This window comes from Crocuta crocuta, unplaced genomic scaffold (assembly GCF_008692635.1).
Source record: "Crocuta crocuta isolate KB4526 unplaced genomic scaffold, BGI_CrCroc_1.0 scaffold279, whole genome shotgun sequence".
NCBI lineage: Eukaryota > Metazoa > Chordata > Mammalia > Carnivora > Hyaenidae > Crocuta > Crocuta crocuta.
In genome coordinates this window covers 6,922,199-6,941,560 of record NW_027551570.1, presented here as the reverse complement: position 1 = coordinate 6,941,560, position 19,362 = coordinate 6,922,199, and the positions used below count along the sequence as shown (strand labels likewise).

The 19,362-nt window shown below is 38.8% G+C and overlaps 1 protein-coding gene across 1 annotated transcript in view; it reads right to left on the bottom strand.

Annotated features, from left to right (window-relative positions):
* Nucleotides 1-19,362, bottom strand: part of COL6A6 (collagen type VI alpha 6 chain) — a 108,313-nt gene that overhangs the window by 43,007 nt on the left and 45,944 nt on the right. The window contains exons 20-25 of the mRNA XM_077750917.1: nt 18,205-18,240; nt 16,337-16,399; nt 14,653-14,715; nt 6,664-6,726; nt 2,228-2,290; nt 1,403-1,453 (exon numbers count right to left, since the gene is read on the bottom strand). Coding sequence (XP_077607043.1) covers nt 1,403-1,453; nt 2,228-2,290; nt 6,664-6,726; nt 14,653-14,715; nt 16,337-16,399; nt 18,205-18,240 — 339 coding nt within the window. The remainder of the gene's footprint in view (nt 1-1,402; nt 1,454-2,227; nt 2,291-6,663; nt 6,727-14,652; nt 14,716-16,336; nt 16,400-18,204; nt 18,241-19,362) is intronic.

The following is a 19,362-nucleotide window of genomic DNA, read 5'->3' as shown; positions in this document are numbered from 1 at the left end:
CGAGCTGTCAGCATGGAACCCAATGTGGGGCTTGAACCCACAAACTGTGAGATCATAGTTGAGCCGAAGTTGGTGCTCAACCATGTCATATTTCCTTTAAGCTCTTCAAAAATGCATTTTTAGCATAATTGGGATAAATATTCTTTTCTAATTTTTTTATATTCTGATTTTTTACTTGATACTGTCACATAATTTTTTACATATTGGCAATCTTCATATACATTCATTAATTTTTTAATGTTTTATTTATTTTTGAGAGAGAGAGAGAGAATGAGAGATACAGCGTGAGCAGGGGAGGGTCAGAGAAAGAGGGAGACACAGAATCTGAAGGAGGCTCCAGGCTCTGAGCTGTCAGCACAGAGCCCGACACGGGGCTCGAACCCACAAACTGTGAGATCCTGATCTGAGCCAAAGACGGACGCTTAACCGACTGAGCCACCCAGGCACCCCCATATACGTTCACTTTAAAGAGGGTGAATATTCCAATGCTTTCAGCTACTTAATATTTCCCTTTTATTAGATATTCAGATTGTTTTCAATTATTCTCTAAAGAAGCTTTCACTGGAAATGCCTCATTCATTAGTGATTTTTTTTTTCAAAGAAATTATAGCTTTTTGGGGTTTATTTTTCCAAACAGCCTCTTGCATCATTCCTAGTGGGATTTCACTTGGAATTAAATTGATCCTTTATAATGTTTTAGACTTTCCAACAAGAATCTGGTTATGTCTCCATTTGGTAAAGTTTTATATTTCAGTAATTATTTGTCATAGGTCTCAAACAATTTGCAGAAAGGATACTCTTAACTATGTTATGTTTTTGTGGATATTGTTATTATGGTTTCTAAGTTGTTATTCTTTGCATATAGAAATCACTGGTTTTGTAAATTTATCTTACTGGCAAATAGTTAAATATTCAAAATATAAAGTTATAAATCTGATACAAAGTTAAAAGTTTTTATTTTTTAGTTATTGCCTGGCCCAATGCATTTTTAAAAAGGCTCTGTAAAACCTTCCACTAATGATTAAACATATTAGGAGGAGAACAAATTTTGGAATACCTCCTTAAGTAAACTCGAGCACAGAGCTGCTAAGACTAGAGGCACTATTCAGGCTAGAACAAGTCAGGCCCTGGCCGCACATCTCTACAAAGAACAGACAATTAATTTCAAGTTTATTGTTGTCTGTGCCTTAAACCATCAAATTGTTTTTTCTTCTACCACATTGTCCAAAAGATATCAGCAAATAAATTATCAAAATCTATCTCTAAATATCAAGACTGCCCTATTCACTGCTTTTCCCCTTCTCTTAGATGTTAATAAAAAAAAAAAAAAAGGACCATCAAAACCAAAAAAAACCACAAAAAAATAAATGGAAATGTCCAGCTTCCAGTCAATGTGTCTTACCTTTTCTCCTTTCCTTCCAATGCTACCATAACCTGGGGGGCCATCATCACCCTGTAAACAAAGGCATTAATTACAGACATCCCAGACTACAGACTGGAAGCAGGCTTATCCACAAGAAAACAAGACACCCAGTTTTTGGTTTGATTAGGAGAAACTAGGCAGCAGGATACTTCCTCTGGAGCTGGCCATTGACATTTGGTGATACTGGCCCTAAAGACAACTCTTAGTGACAGATATAGAGAGTGCACTGTCCCTTAGTCTCACTTGTATCATCTGTAAAATGGAACTAAAAATTAAAACTACTCATGATGTTATTATGAGGACTGAATGAGAAAATTTCAGGTATACGGTAACCTCAATAAAAGGAGGTATTACTGTTTGTTTAACATCTGTATTTTTAATACCTTAGCTCTAATCCATTTTCAGTTTGCTAGATGAAATAAGATCTAAATGCTTGGTCAGTGTCTACTGTCAGACCCTTGAGAATGGTCTTTGTGAGAAGTCCTGGGTTCTGGGGGAGGGTGGGCTGAGTTTCTGATGAACAGGTTCTGATGGGAGGAAAGAATGGAATAGGATTATGGGGATGCTAAAGACAGATTTTGTCCACTTTATCATTTGGCTTTAAAAGCATCCCAGCCAGGGTGTTTGGTACTGGGAAGTGGCCACCTTAGGAAAGCTAGCTAAGGAACTAATCCAAGTTGAGGATAATATCTCAATTTCTAAAAAGCTATAAAGCTAGACTGGGGTATCTTTAATACATGCTCCAGAGAACCACACGTGATATCTATTGAAAGGCCACGTCAAAAGTAAGGATCGAACACAAACCAGCAAGCCTCGAGGACCGGGGAGGCCAATAGCTCCTTTTTCTCCCAAATCTCCAGATTCTCCCTGTCAAACAAAACAATGAAACATGTCCTTATTAGGGTTATTAGTATTATTTTTTTGTAAATGACATTAGCAGTGATGGTACTAAGATAATAGTTATACAACTGCATCCATATCACTGTATCAAACACAGTGACAAATGGCTTTGTGGTCAGGACTGAGAGTTGTATACACAATGCAAGGAATTGGCTGTTGTTGGCTAGTGAGGTCTCCTCCACTGATGAATGAAGTCCCAGGCAGTCTGATGCATTGTTAAGTGCAAGTTGCCATCTTGGCAGCTCGGTACCACGAGCCACACCCTTGGAAATGTCTTCTGTGAGTCAAAGAGGAAGCTCTGGACTGTTTTAAAAAAATTAACAAAACTGTTTTCCAAGATGATCCATCAAATCATCTGGCCACTGCAAAGACAACAGACTTCTTAATCTAGTTTCAAGTGCTAATCAAGATAACCAAGTCAGCACGACATTCATGGCAATAGTTTCTGACTTCTGACTAGTAGAACATCTACTGTGGGTTATAAATCAATCTCAGGATTATGTGGAGTAAAGTCCAGCTACTTGGGAAAGTGAACACTGCTTTACAAAAGAAGGTTAACTCCTTTTCTTAAAAAAAAACAAACAAACAAAAACTTAACATTTTAGGTTTTACATTTACATAAATGACAAGGTAGTATGGAGAGTTTCCATACACTCTACACTTAGCTTCCCTTATTGTTAGCATTATGTTTGTTACATTATTAGGGACCAATTTTCACAATGCATAAATGAATACTGATTCAATCTTATTAACTAAAGCCCATACTTTATTCAGCTTTTTTTTTTTTTTTAAAGCTTTTACCTGATATCCTTTTTCTCTTCCAGGATCCTATACAGGATGCCACATCGTGTTTTTTTAAGTTCCTTTAGACTGTGACACGGTTTTTCGAATTTTCTTTGTTTTTGAGGACCTTGACAATATTGAGGAGTACTGCTGAGGTATGCTGTAGAATGTCCCTCACTTGGGGTTTTTCTTATGATTACGTTGGATTTTATAGGTTTAAGGGGTAAAGAGCACAGAGGTAAAGTGCCATGCTCCTCACGACCTAACAAGAGAACATTCTATCAACATGGCTATCACTATTGATGTTAACCTTGACCATTTGGCTGAGGTAGTGTTAGTCACATTTCTCTACTATCTAGTTATCCACCCCCAATCTTTCCCTAATGTACTCTTTAGAAGAAGGAGTGTGGAAGTGTGCACAGCCTACACTTAGGGAGTGGGAGCGGTTAATTCATTTTTAAGGACAGAAAAGCAACCCAGTTAAGTGTGAGAAGTGCAAATGGACAAATGTCCAGAAGCATTGAACTCTGAGAGTAAAATAGGGTTCCATGGCTGGGTAGCAGAAGATCACCTTTCTTTCAGGTTAGTGGCTCTCAAGGTACGCTCTGGGGGCCATCTGCCTCACAACTACTTTAGGTCCACATGCAAAGGAAATTCCTGGACTCCACTGGTATGGTCTCTGATAATGGAGCCCAAGAATATGCCTATTTAAATAAGCTTCTCTGCTGATTCTTATACTCAGTAAAATTTGAGAACATCTACTTTAAGGTAGAGATATAAGTGAAGCCATATGGCTTAAACAAGGTCACTTTTATTATTGGTACAGTCAGGTGTTGAGCCCAGGATTAAGAAGTTGCTTGTGTCCCTGGGTACTTGAGATTTTTGGAGTAAGGTATGAGTAAGGTAGAAGTAAGTGTTTGGGGCTCATCTCAGTTAACAATGAATCCAGATGACTTCATTTATCTTGGGACTTCCCAAAGGACTTGGGTTTGCTTTGAGGGTCCTTTTTTTTCCAAATTCTTGCCTCTTCCTCTTGAAACGTCCCTCTTATCAATAATGATCTTTTAGGCACAACTACCCTGCTCCGATCTATCTCCTTCCACACTCTCACCTATGACTGGCCCTAGGAGCCCTCCATTCCTGCCTACCTCGCTCCCGGTCCTTTTTGTTGCAGCCTATGGAGTGCTTTCATTTCACAAACAAACCTTCTCTATGCATCCATGACATCTGCACACAGACATACATCCTACCTCACTGTAAGATAAACTTGGTTCTCATCTGGGACACCACTTCCCCTGCAGCCTTCTCCAAGGGCAAGAAGGCAGCATTGTTTCTGTTCCAAACTTTCCTTTCCCGACCACTATTGCTACACTGCATGCTCTAGCAATCCTTTCCTGTCGGTGTTGATTATCCCTGTCATCCACATTTCACCCTCCAGTCAATGGTCCTTGCAGCCTGACTGCAGGCCTCCGTCATTTCAGCCCTTCTTAGCGTTCTCCATTACAAAGCTGACCCCTCTTCTTATGTTCTCATTCTCATCTTGTGGTAAGACATTTCTCCATTAATTATCTACTCTGATTCCTCTCTCTGTGCTCAGACACACACTACCATCTCTCCTATCACTGAAAACAAATACCCAGCTTCAATCAGTTCTAGACTGGTAGTTAATATCCTCTCCCTGCCCCCAAGTCTTGCTTCTTCAAAGAGTAGTTTATGACCCTGAATCCATTTCCTCCTCATCAACAAAATTGTTCAGTCCTTTGTAGGCTGTCTCCTTTTCTTTACCCTCCTCTCAAATGCTACTTTTTTTGAAACTGTTCTTTGGAGCATCTTAGCCACCAGAGGCAATGGCTTCTTCACTCCCCCTTCCTTATCTGTTCTGAACTAGCTGATACACTTGACCTCTCCTTCTTCAACTCTTCTTCTCAGCATCAAGTGTGCATTTCTGTTTCTTTCCCCTCCTTTCTAACGATTTATTGTCTCCTGTTACACTTCTTATAAATAGACATCACTAAGAGTCTTTTTAAAAATCCAAATGCCTCTGAAACCTACATCTCTGACCAGCCATAAACCCTTTCCTCTATTACCCAAACCAAGTGGTTCCCTTCATTTCTACCTTTCTCATGACTTTCCCACTTCTGGGATGGTGCGACACTCAAGCAGGAAGCCCACAAATCATGTACCCCTCTTCTCTATACCTTAGTTTCCTATTAGAAGAGTCTTCCGGAATCATGATGAGTTCCTCCTGTCCTCACCCTGTTAAGTCATCCAACTGATTCTTGTCTTAGAGACTATGAGAACATAGCCACTAGTCTTCTAGCTTCCAATCTCTCAGCCTTTAAAATATTTCTACACTGAGTGGCCTATTCAAAATCCTCCCAAGTCTGGCTGTGTTCATACACTCCATTGAAAAATTATAAATAGCATTGGACTTGGTAATTAATCAAGAGAGTTACCACAGACTGTCTTTTATGTGACTACCAGACAGGATCATCTTTTTCCCCCCAAATACCCACTCCTAGGATTTTCCAACCCTGTCTTTCCTTCACATGATTTCTTCTCCCTGAAATCCTCCATGACTCTTCTCTGCTTGCCAAAGTCTTTATTATCTTCTAGGGTCTGCTCCAAGTCTGTATCCGCTATGATGCCTCTTTCCCCAGCCCAGAAATACTTTTACTAACACTATATTTAAACCTCCATTCTCAGACCCATATCCTGTACTACTTTGTGTCACAGATAATTGTCTTGAAAATATTCTAAATTCTGTGGGGATTGATTCCATGTCATCTTTATTATACAACCCAGAAATTCTTTCATTAAGCAAATATTTACTAAGCAATTATGTGCCAGGAACTGCTCATAGTACATCAGCGAGCAGAACGATCAAAGAGCTCTACTCTCCTGAAGCTGACTTTCTAGTCCAACAGAGTGCCAGGACAGTGACTTTGTCTTTAAAGGTGTTCAGCAGGGGCGCCTGGGTGGCTTAGTCGGTTAAGCGTCCGACTTTCGCTTAGGTCATGATCTCGCGGTTCGTGGGTTCGAGCCCCGCGTCGGGCTCTGTGCTGACTGCCAGCTCAGAGCCTGGAGCCTGTTTCGGAGTCGGTGACTCCCTCTCTCTCTGACCCTCCCCTGCTCATGCTGTCTCTCTCTCTCCTAGAAATAAATAAAAACATTTAAAAAAAAATTAAAAAAAAAAAAAGGTGTTCAGCAAATGTTTGTATGCATGGAGGAAACAAATAAAGAAGAAGAGAGGAGGGGAGGGAAGAAGAGAGGGGCAAAGGAAGGGGCCTGCCCCAGAACAGTCCTCCTTCCCTGAGGTTCCCCCCGGCTAAGACTGGGTGTAGCCCCTCATGAGATTATGCCGAGCTGGAATCGTTGACCTCATTGTGGTCCACACCCAAGTCCTTAGATGTTGCTGGCTCTCGAAGAATTAAGCCAGGGTGTAGGGGCAATAAGATATCCTCCTTTGTGTTGAAAGGGCTCTGGCTAATACAGCCAGGCACACTTATTTTGAGGAGAAAACCTTAACTTTGGTGGGCTTCAAGACTGTGACCTACTTTATTTCCTTGGCTTCCCGAATGGCCTGGACTCCCTGCTTCTCCTCCTGGTCCTGGAGGCCCCTGAAACAAAACAAGGATTGCAAATATAGCAGAACATAAAGCAACTTTCCCTTAGACCCTTTGTGTCTCTTCTAAGAGGAAAATGAACCACAGATGGTAAAAGAATTATGGATTTACTGATTTCTGCTGTGGAAAAAAGTATCACAGCTGTCACATAAAAACTAGTAAATAAAAGAAAATTAATAAAGTAATTCATGCCAGATGTGGCCTAACTGATCATGCTTCGTTGTGAGTCTTCCAAAGAGATTTTGTATTCTCACTGTTTTGCTTTTACAGCAGATGTTGCTAAAATGTCTAACATTTAAAGAAGGCATCCCAAATGACATTTGTCTTTAACTGTATTCTATCTGGTTCCTTGTTTTGGCAGGAAGCATTTTTTTGAAGGTAAACATATATTTATTTGCAAATAATATAGTTTGTACAAATAGAAACCTCAAGAAACTTCCCCAAAAATAATTAGTAAAAACAAGATATGTTCAGGTATACCAGACAAATATTCTGAAATAGTTTTTCCCTTTCCTACTGATAAATTAGAATAGTAAATGTACATAAATCCCCATTTACCATTAGAATAAAAAAATTGTAAAACGTGTAGAATTTAACAAGAAAGATAAAGACCTATATAAAGAAAGCTTTAAGATTTTATTGAAGAACATAACAACAAAAGTTAAACAGATGGGTAAACATACCACACATCAATATGGAAAATCCATTTGATATAATAGAAGTCTCTTTAGCTTTCTAGAAAGCATGTTTTATTGGAAAAGCTTTAGAGCTTTAGAGCTAAACATTTAAAAATCTCAATTCAGAGACAGCCCAACTGCCTTCCTATGTTACTTACACTTGGGATCAGATTTTTCCTTTGGGATATCCAAACATATGGCAACAGAAATCTCTTTTCGTTAAAATGTTTAGATAGGTACTTGTAATAATCCCAACACCAGTGAATTGAAATCATTTTCAAATTCCTTTTTTTTTTTTTTGCCATGGTTACTGTAATTTAAAAATAAATAAACCATATCTGTGTACTAGGCATGTTAGCAAATTTTGTTCAGAAAAAAAATCATGACATTAACCTTTTTTATCTTAAAAAAATTAAGAACATACTAAGTTGGACATAAAAAATTTCCTAATAGGAAAGACTTAATAGTATATTGGTTACCAGGGAAGATGATAATCTTTCCACAACCTTTTTTTTTCCCCCCTTCACCCTTATTTATCCTAAAAAAAGAATCTCAATTTCTTCACCTTCCAAAGCTCTTAATCCTTTCCCTTCTAACTCTCACTCCTACCACTTCATGGAGCTAGCTCCCATCACCTCCATATTCTATTCAGTTAGACTCTTTTCTGTTCTTACCTTATCTGATTTTGATCACGTATTCTCTGAAACTTTTCCATTAGTTTCTGTAACACCAGTTACCATAGCTTTCCTGGTCCCTCTCTGGACTCCTCTTAGCAAATTTCAAAGCTCCATTGGCCTTTTAAATCTCCATGTGCCCTGAGGTTCCATCCTCTCATCTTATTTTCTCAGTTAATCCCCTCTTCCTGAGTGATTCTCCCATCGATTCAGATATCACTTTACAAAATAACCCCTAAACATATGGATCTCCACTTCAGACCACTCAACTAAATGCCAGACTCAAATGTTAAGATGTCTATTGGAATTGATTACCAAAGATAATTATATTTACTGCAAGTCATACTTGGGTTCATTTTATTAAGGAAGCCCAAGGTGGAAACTAAGAATCATCATATACACCCCCACCTGTAGTTTATCTCTGAAAACCCATCAATTACAAGTCCTGATTCTTTTTTTTTTTTTACAGTTTATTGTCAAATTAGTTTCCACATAACACCCAGTGCTCATCCCCACAAGTGCCCTCCTCCATGCCCATCCCCCCTCACCCCCACATCCATCAGTCCTCAGTTTGTTGTCAGCATTCAAGAGTCTCTCATGGTTTGCCCCTCTCCCTTTCCCCCACCATTTCCCCCCTTCTTCTCCCCCTTGGTCCTCCGTCAAGTTCCTCCTAATCCTCCTATACGTGCACACATATGATATTTGTCCTTCTCTGCCTGACTTACTTCGCTCAGCATAACACCCTCAAGTTCCATCCACGTTGCTACAAATAGCCTGATTTCATTGTTTCTCATTGCCATGTAGTATTCCATCGTATAGATGAACCACATCTTCTTGATCCATTCGTCCGTTGATGGACACTTAGGCTCTTTCCATGTTTTAGCTATTGTGGAGAGTGCTGCTATGAACATTGGGGTACATGTGCTCCTATGCATCAGCATTTCTGTATCCCTGGGGTAAATTCCTAGCAGTGCTATTGCTGGGTCATAGGGGAGTTCTGTTGTTAGTTTCCTGAGGAACCTCTACACTGTTTTCCAGAGCAAGTCCTACTGATTCTATCACCTTTCTGTATACATCTCTCTTCCATTTCTAATGCTATCATCTACCTTCAGGCCTTTGTGCATTTTGTCTTAATTCTCGGATTCCCTGACTGCAGCCTGACCTTTCTCTCATCCACTCCTCATGCCTTTTTCCTTTTGATTTGAAATGTCAGGCTGATGCTGCCCATTTTTTCTGAAATTATGAATAATTTTCAGAATACAGTTTATGGTATTCACTTATTAAAATATAAAATCCCTCAAAATGTTGGGATTGCATGTCTCCATTGTCATCTGTGACTACTTCAATCACTGTATGTTTATACTCAAACCATCTAAAGACACCAAATACTTCTTGTCTTATATCTCCACATTTGTATAAGTTCTTCCCTTAGCTGGTTCATTTTTCCTTCTGGAGGGAGGTACAACCTCCCTGTTCTGATAATCTTGTTTTTAAGATCAATGTTTCCAGAATACCTGAACCTCCTGGCTGTATTGGGTCCCACAGATTCCTCTACTCTGTATGTAGTTCTTCATTCACTTCTTTCTCTCATTGGCTAGATACTAGCCTGTGCATTCCCTGAAGAAAGGAGTACACCCTATTGACTTCTTATCTCTGGAATTTTGTCTCTAGGTACTTAGTACAGCACCTAGAACCTCTCAATCCACTCATTAATCCATCTAGCCTTCCATTCACCTCTCCAGGAATAGCCCCCAAGAGGGATGAGATAATGTGTTTAATTTGATTTTCCATATGAAATTTTTGTGTATTTCAAAGAGGATGAAGTAGAAATATTTTAATTATCCTTAACAATAAGGCATAAATTGGAAGTCTTGCCTAGGAGTTCACTTTCTGTGTTTCCTTCAGATATAATGAGCTCTAGGAGATGAAATAAATTTCAGGAAGATTACCTCATGTGTAGTCACTTTGAGCACATACAACCACAGTGAGAGATTATCTTGTTTCAAAGTCCTCCAAAATAGAAGACTTCTTGGATAGATAGATGAATGGATGGACAGCTGGATGGATGGATGCAGACAGAGCCTGGTCATCAGAACATCAGAGAACCTGATCCTGTTTCGTATGCAGGACCACACAAAATACCAGACTGGCATTTGTGATTGCCTGAATAGGTCTCATGCTTCTTTGGTTACCCAGATAGGTTACCTACTCAAATACTGCTAGTTGTATAGGGGACCATATTTTTAAAGGCAAGGTGAAAAATTCCCTGCAACCCCAGGATATCAAAGAGCCAAAAAGACGTCTTTATTTGAGGCCAAGAGCAGCTGTGGAATATAAAAACTTAGGGCATATAAAGGAAAAGGGCACTAGAGATCAAATCTTCATTGGCTTTGTTGCAATGGCAGCCTTTTATTGAGTATTTATTGTATGCAAAGCACTGTACTAAGAGGTATATGTTTATACTGTCCAGACTTTCTCAATCCTTACAACACAATGAGATACATATTATTGATACCATTGTTTACCAATAAAACACAGATTCTCAATGCATTTAACCCCAGATAACTGTTAATAAGAGGGTGAGATGAGAATTGAACTTGATTCTGACTCTAAACTGAACTCCTAGCCACTCAGTCTGCTGTTTTGAAGCCTGTTTTGAGATAGGATTCCCAAACTCTACTATTCACGCATCAGCTGAGATTGATGTGAATCTCCAAACCTGATGCAGGAGGCTGGGGCCAGATCTAACCTCCAATATGGGGCTTGGGCTGGGGGATCTTTTGCTCATGTTGAGACTCTGTGACAGAGTCTTCTGCAATAACAGCTGCGTAATACAGGTGTTAAGTAATGATATAAAGGAAATGTTTATAGTTTAAATGTTTTAAAAATTGTCTTTAGATGATATCTTATGAGGAAGGATTGCACTAGGATTTTGGGATTAATGGCTGGGACAGTCCCAAGGACACCTTGACTTTGGATGGATATGGCTGGGGAGGGGCAAGAGATGCAAGTTTTTCTCATGCCTAAAAGGAATCCTATTGGGGCACCTGGGTGGCTCCGTTGGTTAAGCGTCCAACTTTGGCTCAGGTCATGATCTTATAGTTTATGAGTTTGAGCCCCCTGACAGGCTCTGTGCTGACAGACCAGAGCCTGGAGCCTGCTTCATATTCTGTGCCTCTCTCTCTCTCTCTCTCTCTTTGCCCCCCCCCCAACTCACACTCTCTTTCTCTCTCGAAAATAAACATAAAAAAATTTAAAAAAGGAATCCTGTCACTTATTTTCTTGGGGGTAAAACTTTGCCTACATGGACAACCAGTAAATATCAGGCTGAGCTGAAACTACTCAAGGAGATTAAATAAATGCTCAGCGTCTTTAATGTCATATGTGAGAAATTATAATAATAAATTATGAGAAAATATAAAAACAAGAGGCCAGCAAGGGTGGGCTAATGCAAGAATAAACCCCAAGATACCTGAGATGTTGATCTTGACAGTGCTAGTCTAGGACAAAGCCTCTAACTTAAGTTCTAATCCTTCATGCCTTTTACACTCCATCCATACTGAATCATTTATGGTTTCCCAAACTCACTTTAATATCTCTTTTTAGATTTCTGGCTCCTTTTCCCAGATGTCTGCCTCTCCATTGGTCACTGGAAAATACCTCCTTATCCTGAAAAAGCTAAACCACTCTTCTGCTCTAATGCCATCCTTTCACCCACCACTCTAACTGAGGTGAAATTCTACATTAGCATTAGCACATCACATCTCAACTATTTGTTTGTATTGCTCTCCTTTATGAGATTGGGAAGCACTTTTATATTACTACAGGATGCACACACAGGAAGCCTTCAGTAAATATTTGAGTAAAAGGAATAGTTGATGGATCATTCAACCTAGATTATGCGGAATGATGAAATTCAATCATTGTACTACAGATTACATATTGTTATAGTGTTATTATTACAATGGCCTTTCTTAGGTTGAAGACTCCTCGCATGCTTTGAGCATTAAATGTCCATGCTAAGTTATGTAATACTTATGCATTATAGTAGTACTAAACACACAGTGCTTACTTCACTGCAGGCACTATTCTAAGAACTTTAATATATTAAATCATTTAATTTTCACCTGATGGTGGCTACTATTACTATCCTTATTTTACAGCAGAGAAAACTGAGGTATAGAGAGGTCACATCAATTACCCAAGGCCTTTGTGGGTAGACAGACAGAAAAGTACAAAGCTGGCAATCAAACTTGGGAGCCTGGGTCAGACACTATGCCCCTGACCACTATACTATGCTTTGTCAAGAGGACAACAGAAATTCTCCTTTGTATCCCAATTTAGCATGGAACAATTCCAACTTTTCTGGATATTGCATGACATTAGTGGCTATTTCACTAAAAACAAAAACCCTAAGAATAATTCCAACACCAACTAGAATTAGTATTTGTGTCTGATTTTCCATTCCTCTTCTAGGCATTGGTTGTATTAATGAGGTACCCTATGGTATATCAGACAAAAAGAAAGGTATAAAAGAATATGCCATTCTCTTCAAAGTTATGCCTTCTTTTTTATTATTATGCCATAGACTGTGTTTCTTTCATATCGTAGCCATATACTTGGTTGGATTAACACATTTTGATTTATGCAGAGTGCCCCAACACTGCATAAATTAATAAGTCTTCAGAACACTGTCAACAGAAATCACATCCTTTTTTCTAAATGTATGTCCTAAGAAAAACCTTAAAGTCTACAATTAAAAAACACTCCTGTTATTCCACTTAAATGGCTGGTTCTTGTGTGCTGTATGAAGCCTATGTCAGTGGATTTACAGAGCCCATAAAGACAAGCCCATCTCTTGTATATATGATGGTGTTTGTCTCCTGTGGTTTTCCTTTGGAAACAACAATTTTGAAGTCTCATTCATCATGTCCTGAATATAGAAAATTCTACACATCTTTGAAATAGCACTTCTACCGTGTTGACAAGGGTATTTCGAGAAAAACAAGCAAAGAAAGAAAACCATGATTTCTAGCCAGATAAATGGAAGAGGTATAGAGAAGTGGTGCCTTTTGACTAATGCTGGCAATGCCAAGAGGTTGAATGATTTATAACTGTGATCAATCTTGCCAAAGCAAGATTAAAGGGGACTCACTCAGAGAAGTACACTATAAGGCAAATGTAATAGCTTATTTGAGTAACAGCCACTTGGATACAATTTTGGATTTTAGAGGAAGGGAATTACCATGCTCTTTGGATCTAACCCATCTACATTTTAATATTTTATATAAACAGATGAAATAATCACCTGATATATGTTTCCCTTGGCATTTGCAATTTTTTTTTAAAATCCCAATTGGTGGTGCCAGGGTTTTTCATGATTCAAAGATGTGAATGCAAAATAGTTACTTTTCATCAACTTAGTCCTACAATGAAATTTTAAAGTTTTCATGCTGTTTGAAGGAGCACATTCATCAAAACTGGGAGCAAATATCTTCACGAATAGTTACTAATGTGCTTTAAAATATTGTGTCATGAGATATAGGTTTATGCAAATAGCTTAACTATTTTGATGATGAACACATCCACTTAAGTGTTGGACCATTGCCTAATGGACACAAAGTAATAGATTCCCTTTATCCTATTACCCAAGTGCAAGTCCCAACTGTGTCTCATTCATTCACTTACTAATTGATTCATTATATAAATACACATTAAGTTCTGCTGTGTGGCACCACTGTTATTTTAGGTTCTGGGATATAAGCAAGACAAAATTCTAGCCCTCCTGGAGATTAAAGTCTACAAGAGGAGACAAAAAGCTAAACACGTATATACTATAATAGCAGTTAGGCAATGGTCAGATCATGCAGGGCCTTGCTACTCAAAGTGTGGTCTGGGAACCAGCAGTATCAATATCGCCTGTGAGCTCACTGGAAGTGTAGAATCTCAGGCCCCACCCTAGAACTTCTGATCTGAATCTGCATTTTAAAAAGTTGTCCAGGTGATTCTTAGGTACTTTGAAGTTGGAGAAGTGATGTGGGAAAGTCAGTCCCATCACAGGGTGTGTCTACTAGAGTCACCTGCGGAGAATTCAAAGTTACTGGTACCCTGTCCTTACCTTCAGTGATTCTGATTTAAATGGTCTGGGGGAGGGTTCCAGGTGGTGGAGTGTTTTATAATCCTCCCAGGAGATTATCACATGTATCTAGGTTGAGGAGCCTGAAGTAGGTTGTATCCTGGGTACAATGGGAAGCCCCTAAGGACTTAGATCAGAGGAGCGGCATGACCCAATTTCTACTGAGGAGGAATTCTTAGCCTCACAGTAACACCTGAGCTGCTGAGGCAAAGGGGGCTAGAAACCATCTTCACCTCTGTGTCTGCCAGAATGACAGCCCACTCGGCAAGCTAAGGACCACAAAGTGATGTGGCCGCCCACAAAGAACACTGAAGTCAAACCTTTGCTGGTTCACAGGCAATAAATAGCTCCTTCTGCAGAAAAGAAACTGCAAGGACATCCATATTAAAGCCAAGATCAAAGCCAGGTGTAGTCACTTTCTCTCATTACATACCTGAGGACCTTTACTTCCCAGGCCTCCTTTTTCTCCTTTCATACCAGTCTCTCCTCTGGGACCCTACATAGAGAGAATCAAAGCATTATTTTCTTTCTATAAGAGAACACTTGAATATTAACTCTACTATTAAAGATAGACATGGTAAGTCAGTCACATGGACAGAAACTGGAAAGAGAACTCTGCCCATGCCCTTGATTCTGTCTTCATCAGTGAGCTTTCCCTCTGAGCATGTATACAAGGATCCAATCTGCAATTTTGGCAGTTCAGCATTTACAGTCAACTGAATTAATACTGAACAGCTGATATTTTCAGTATTGTTTTCTGATTATCCGAAGCGTATTTAGACTCCAAATGCATAGATTTCTTATATGATAAAGAAAATAATCCTTAATTACGTAATCTGCAAATGAAGCATTAAAATGATTTTTCTATTCAATAACCACACTGAAGACTGGGCATAAGATACAGCATGCGGTAAGATGAAATTTGGATATTTCTACTTGTAGAATATTATATCGCCTCTTAATCATGGCTTCCATACATTAGGCAGATAAACTTTCATACTGTGTTTGGTTTTTCCATCTCCTTTTAAATGATATCATGAAGAAAGAGTCTATAAAGTAGAAGGGATGTTGTTGTATTATTTGTTTAGAATGAAATAAAGTCAGCCAATCTACTGAAATGCTTCCCCACAACCCCAGTGGCAAATATTTCTCGCTTGAAGATAAGAAGAGTGAACCTTCCTCAGCTGGCAAGTAAAACAGAAAAAAGCAATCAAGCTCAAAAGAGCTAGAGGTCCAAGGGGGCAGATTGTTTACTGCTCTGAAGTCTTGGTAAAACGTGAACAAAATTTTTCATTTGAATGTCTAAGGATATTTTGCCCAACTTCCATGCACCACGGGCCAACATACAATTGTTAATTCTTTTTAACTATTATGGATTAAAACTTTCAAAAATTATAGAACCTTTGCTTGTTCTGCATTTTCCAAATAGCAAAACCATTTCTCAAGATTTCAAAACAAAGTTGGGAGAAAAAATATGTTCTAACTTTCTATAATCTAACCTTTCTTTCATCTCAGCATTTTCTAGGACTTCCTTTCCCTCTTCAGTATTATTTCAGGCTACATTTTGGCACATGCTTCCTTTCCCCTCATGTGATCAGTGTAAGAGCCAACCATGGCCTCTTCCTCAGAAAGGAAAAAGTGCTGCAGGCAGTTCTCTGGGGGAAGTGAACAAGAAAGACAGGCCGAGTGCCACACTATAGAACACCCTGCTGAAGACTTCAGCTGTATTTGGAACAATTCTTTCCTAGAGTCGAGCCAGCTTTTCTAAAACACAGGCGTCCAAATATGTAACACTGAGCTCTTACTGTGATACACTGACCAAAATTCCCAGTTTGAGGCCAACGTTTTCTCTGGCTTAAGGTCTCCCTAGAACACCCTAGCTAGCTTCAAGTTATCGCACAGGGACCCTATGCAGCATGTTTATTCTCTTTTCACCTCTTGAGGGACAAAATAAAGGAGACTAAATGCTGGACAAGTCAAGACTGTGTTGGTTCCTTACTTTACTACTTTGAAAAACACTTTAAGCATCTGTAATTCTGCAAAGAGGTTTGACAAATTCCACCAAAGCCCCAGATTCTTCTTTATGTTCTCACACCCTGTTTAGTACTGATATGTACCTGAGGGCCCTTAAGTCCCCATGAGCCTTCGTGTCCATCTGGGCCTGGGATGCCTGTTTTCCCCTGTGGTGAGAGAGAAGCAACCTGTTAATACTGTTTCCTGAGAATTTTGTCTCCTTTCTTCATGCACAAAATTGTATCTATTCAATCACAATGCAGTGCAGGATCTTTGGTAAAAAATATGAAAAATAAAAGGAAAACATAAATAAATAAATAAAAATTTTCTACAACCTCATCAAGCAGAGATAACCAAAGCTACTATGTTGGTACATGTGCTTTCAGTCTTTATACATGTGCACACTCACACACTCCTTTTTTTTCTGTAACATTTCTAATATATCTAACGTGGGCATTTGGCCTGAAAAAACTCATAATTTACTTCACATTTTCTTAAAAAGTCTCTGGGAATCTTACAACATTATATTTATATTCAAATAGATTAAATATCTGTGACTCAAAGTTGAGCATTATCTTCACATTGTCTTCAAACTCTGACAGAGATAGGAGTTCCAAAAAAGAGGAAGGATTAAAAGGGCTAATTAGCCAACTGTTGAGATAGCCTAAGATTATACCTCAATTGTTACACAATGAGATGTCATTAAAGGTCCCTTGCTGATGCCTATTTCTACATCTTAGAAAGAAGAAATTTCTGAGACTTTCCTCAATCTCATTTCATTCCATTCATGCCATTATTCTGGTTTTGCTCTCCTTTTGGTTGAAGTCTAACCTTGAAATGTGTGTATGGAAGGGAGTGATGTCTGTGTATGATAAACTCTCTTAGTCTTGGTCTGAAAATGTCTACATTCATTCATAGTTTAGCTAGGTATGAAATTCTAAATTTTTAAAAAATGTTTTATTTCTCAGAAAGAAGGGGAGGCATCATGAGCAGGGGACGGTTAGAGAGAGAGAGAGAGAGAGAGAGAGAGAGAATCTGAAACAGTCTCCAGATTCTGAGCTAGCTGTCAGCAGAGAGCCTGAGGTGGGGCTGAACCCACAAACCATGAGATCATGACCTGAGCTGAAGTCGAACGCTTAACCAACTGAACCACCCAGGTGTCCCTAGCTAGGTATGAAATTCTAGATTAACAGCTATTTCTCTTCTGCACCTATAAAATATTACTTTGCTTTCTGGAATGTTTTACTGCTGAATACAAGTCTGCTGCAATCTAATTTGTTACTCCTTTCATAAATAAAAATGCCTTTTCTCTCTAGTAGTGTTGAAGATGTTTTATCTTTAGCACTTTAGAGTTTTACCATGATGTGATTGAGAGTGGATTTATTGTTTATCCTCATTGTATTTTTACCTGAGAATGTGTGTTTCCTGAATTTTGTAAGTTATAAGTCATAATTTCTTTTTCATAAATATTCTGGATTCATGACACATGTATAATATATCACCAAAATGTACAAAGAAAATAGAATAGGATATTTGATATAGTCAACTTTTGAACAAAACACTCTGAATGTCTAATTTGTATTAGGGTTCCACTGTACTCTCAGTTTAAAAAGGGTTACTATAAATTCTAAGATTTCAGAATCAACCAAACAAAAATCTAAAGGAAAGATTACTCAGCTGAGTTACTAGTTTGTACTTGAAATCCAAACAAAGCAAATTTAACAGTATTTGGACCAACTAGTGTCTCATCATTGATTATTATAATCTTTTAATAGAATGCTCAAATTTTCATTTTAAGATTTGAGGTTTTGAAATTGTAGCCTAAAACTTTTCTAACATTTTGTTCCACAACCAATATCATCAAGAAGTCAAAGAACTTTAGCCTTGAAAGAGATTTACCAGAGCCTTTATTACTTCCTGACTGGACACAGAATACTTACCATTTGGAGTTAAGAAAAAAAAATCATTGTACCTGTGGGCCTGTGTGTCCCCTTCGGCCATGAGCTGCCTAAAGTAGGAGGAAAGATAGGTACTATTAACTCTGGGGGGAAAATGCTTTTTATATTTAATTTAAAATAGTAATGAGAAAGAATGAAATCTGGCCATGTGTAGCAACATGGATAGAACTCGAGGGTGTTATGCTGAGCGAAATAAGTCAGGCAGAGAAGGACAGATACCATATGTTTGCACGTATAGGTGGATTAGGAGGAACTTAGTGGAGGACCATGGGGGAGGAGAAGGAGAAAAATAGTGGGGGAGAGGGAGGGAGGCAAACCATGAGAGACTCTTGAATGCTGAGAACAAACTGAGGGCTGATGGGGTGAGAGGAGGGGAAAGGGGGTGATGGGCAGGGAGGAGGGCACTTGTGGGGATGAGCACTGGGTGTTATATGGAAACCAACTTGACAATAAACTATATAAAAAATAAATAAAATAAAATATAAAATAGTAATGATCATTTTAAGGCAGTGGCTTTTTAAAAAATTTTCTCACATATTGCTTAAAACATTAAATTATCCACTGCACCATGACAGTAAAATGTTGCCAACTCTAAACTTCTTTTCTAAAATTTTATTTGAGAGAAAGACAAGAAGAGAGAGAACATGCACATGGGAGCAGCATGGGAGAGGGGCAGAGAGAGAGACAGACAGACAGACAGACAGAGACAGAGAATTAAGCAGGCTCTATGCTCAGTGTGGAGCCTGACACAGGGCTCAATCCCGTGACCCTGGAATCAGAACCTGAGCCAAAATCAAGAGTCAGACACTCAACTGAGCCAGTCAGGTACCTGCCAACTTTGAATTTTTATCCTAGGGCAATAGGTAATTAAAATCATAGACAACTGAAATCTGTACATACTTAGAACAGATTGTGGTCAATACTTTGTCCCCCAGTAAACTATTACTAGAGCTGGTCACAAGCTCCAAAATTGACAGATTCCTATTTAATTTCTTTTCACTTTTCCAAAGTACTAATAAATAAGCCAAAAATCAGGAGTGGATTGGCCAAAAGGCAGGAAGCCAGAGAAAAGGCTGGGAGAATTCACTCCATGAACTTTATTATAGATTAATTTTGGAATCTAATGATGGCCAGACTAATTTTATGCCCTTTCCTCCCAAAAGCCAAACAAT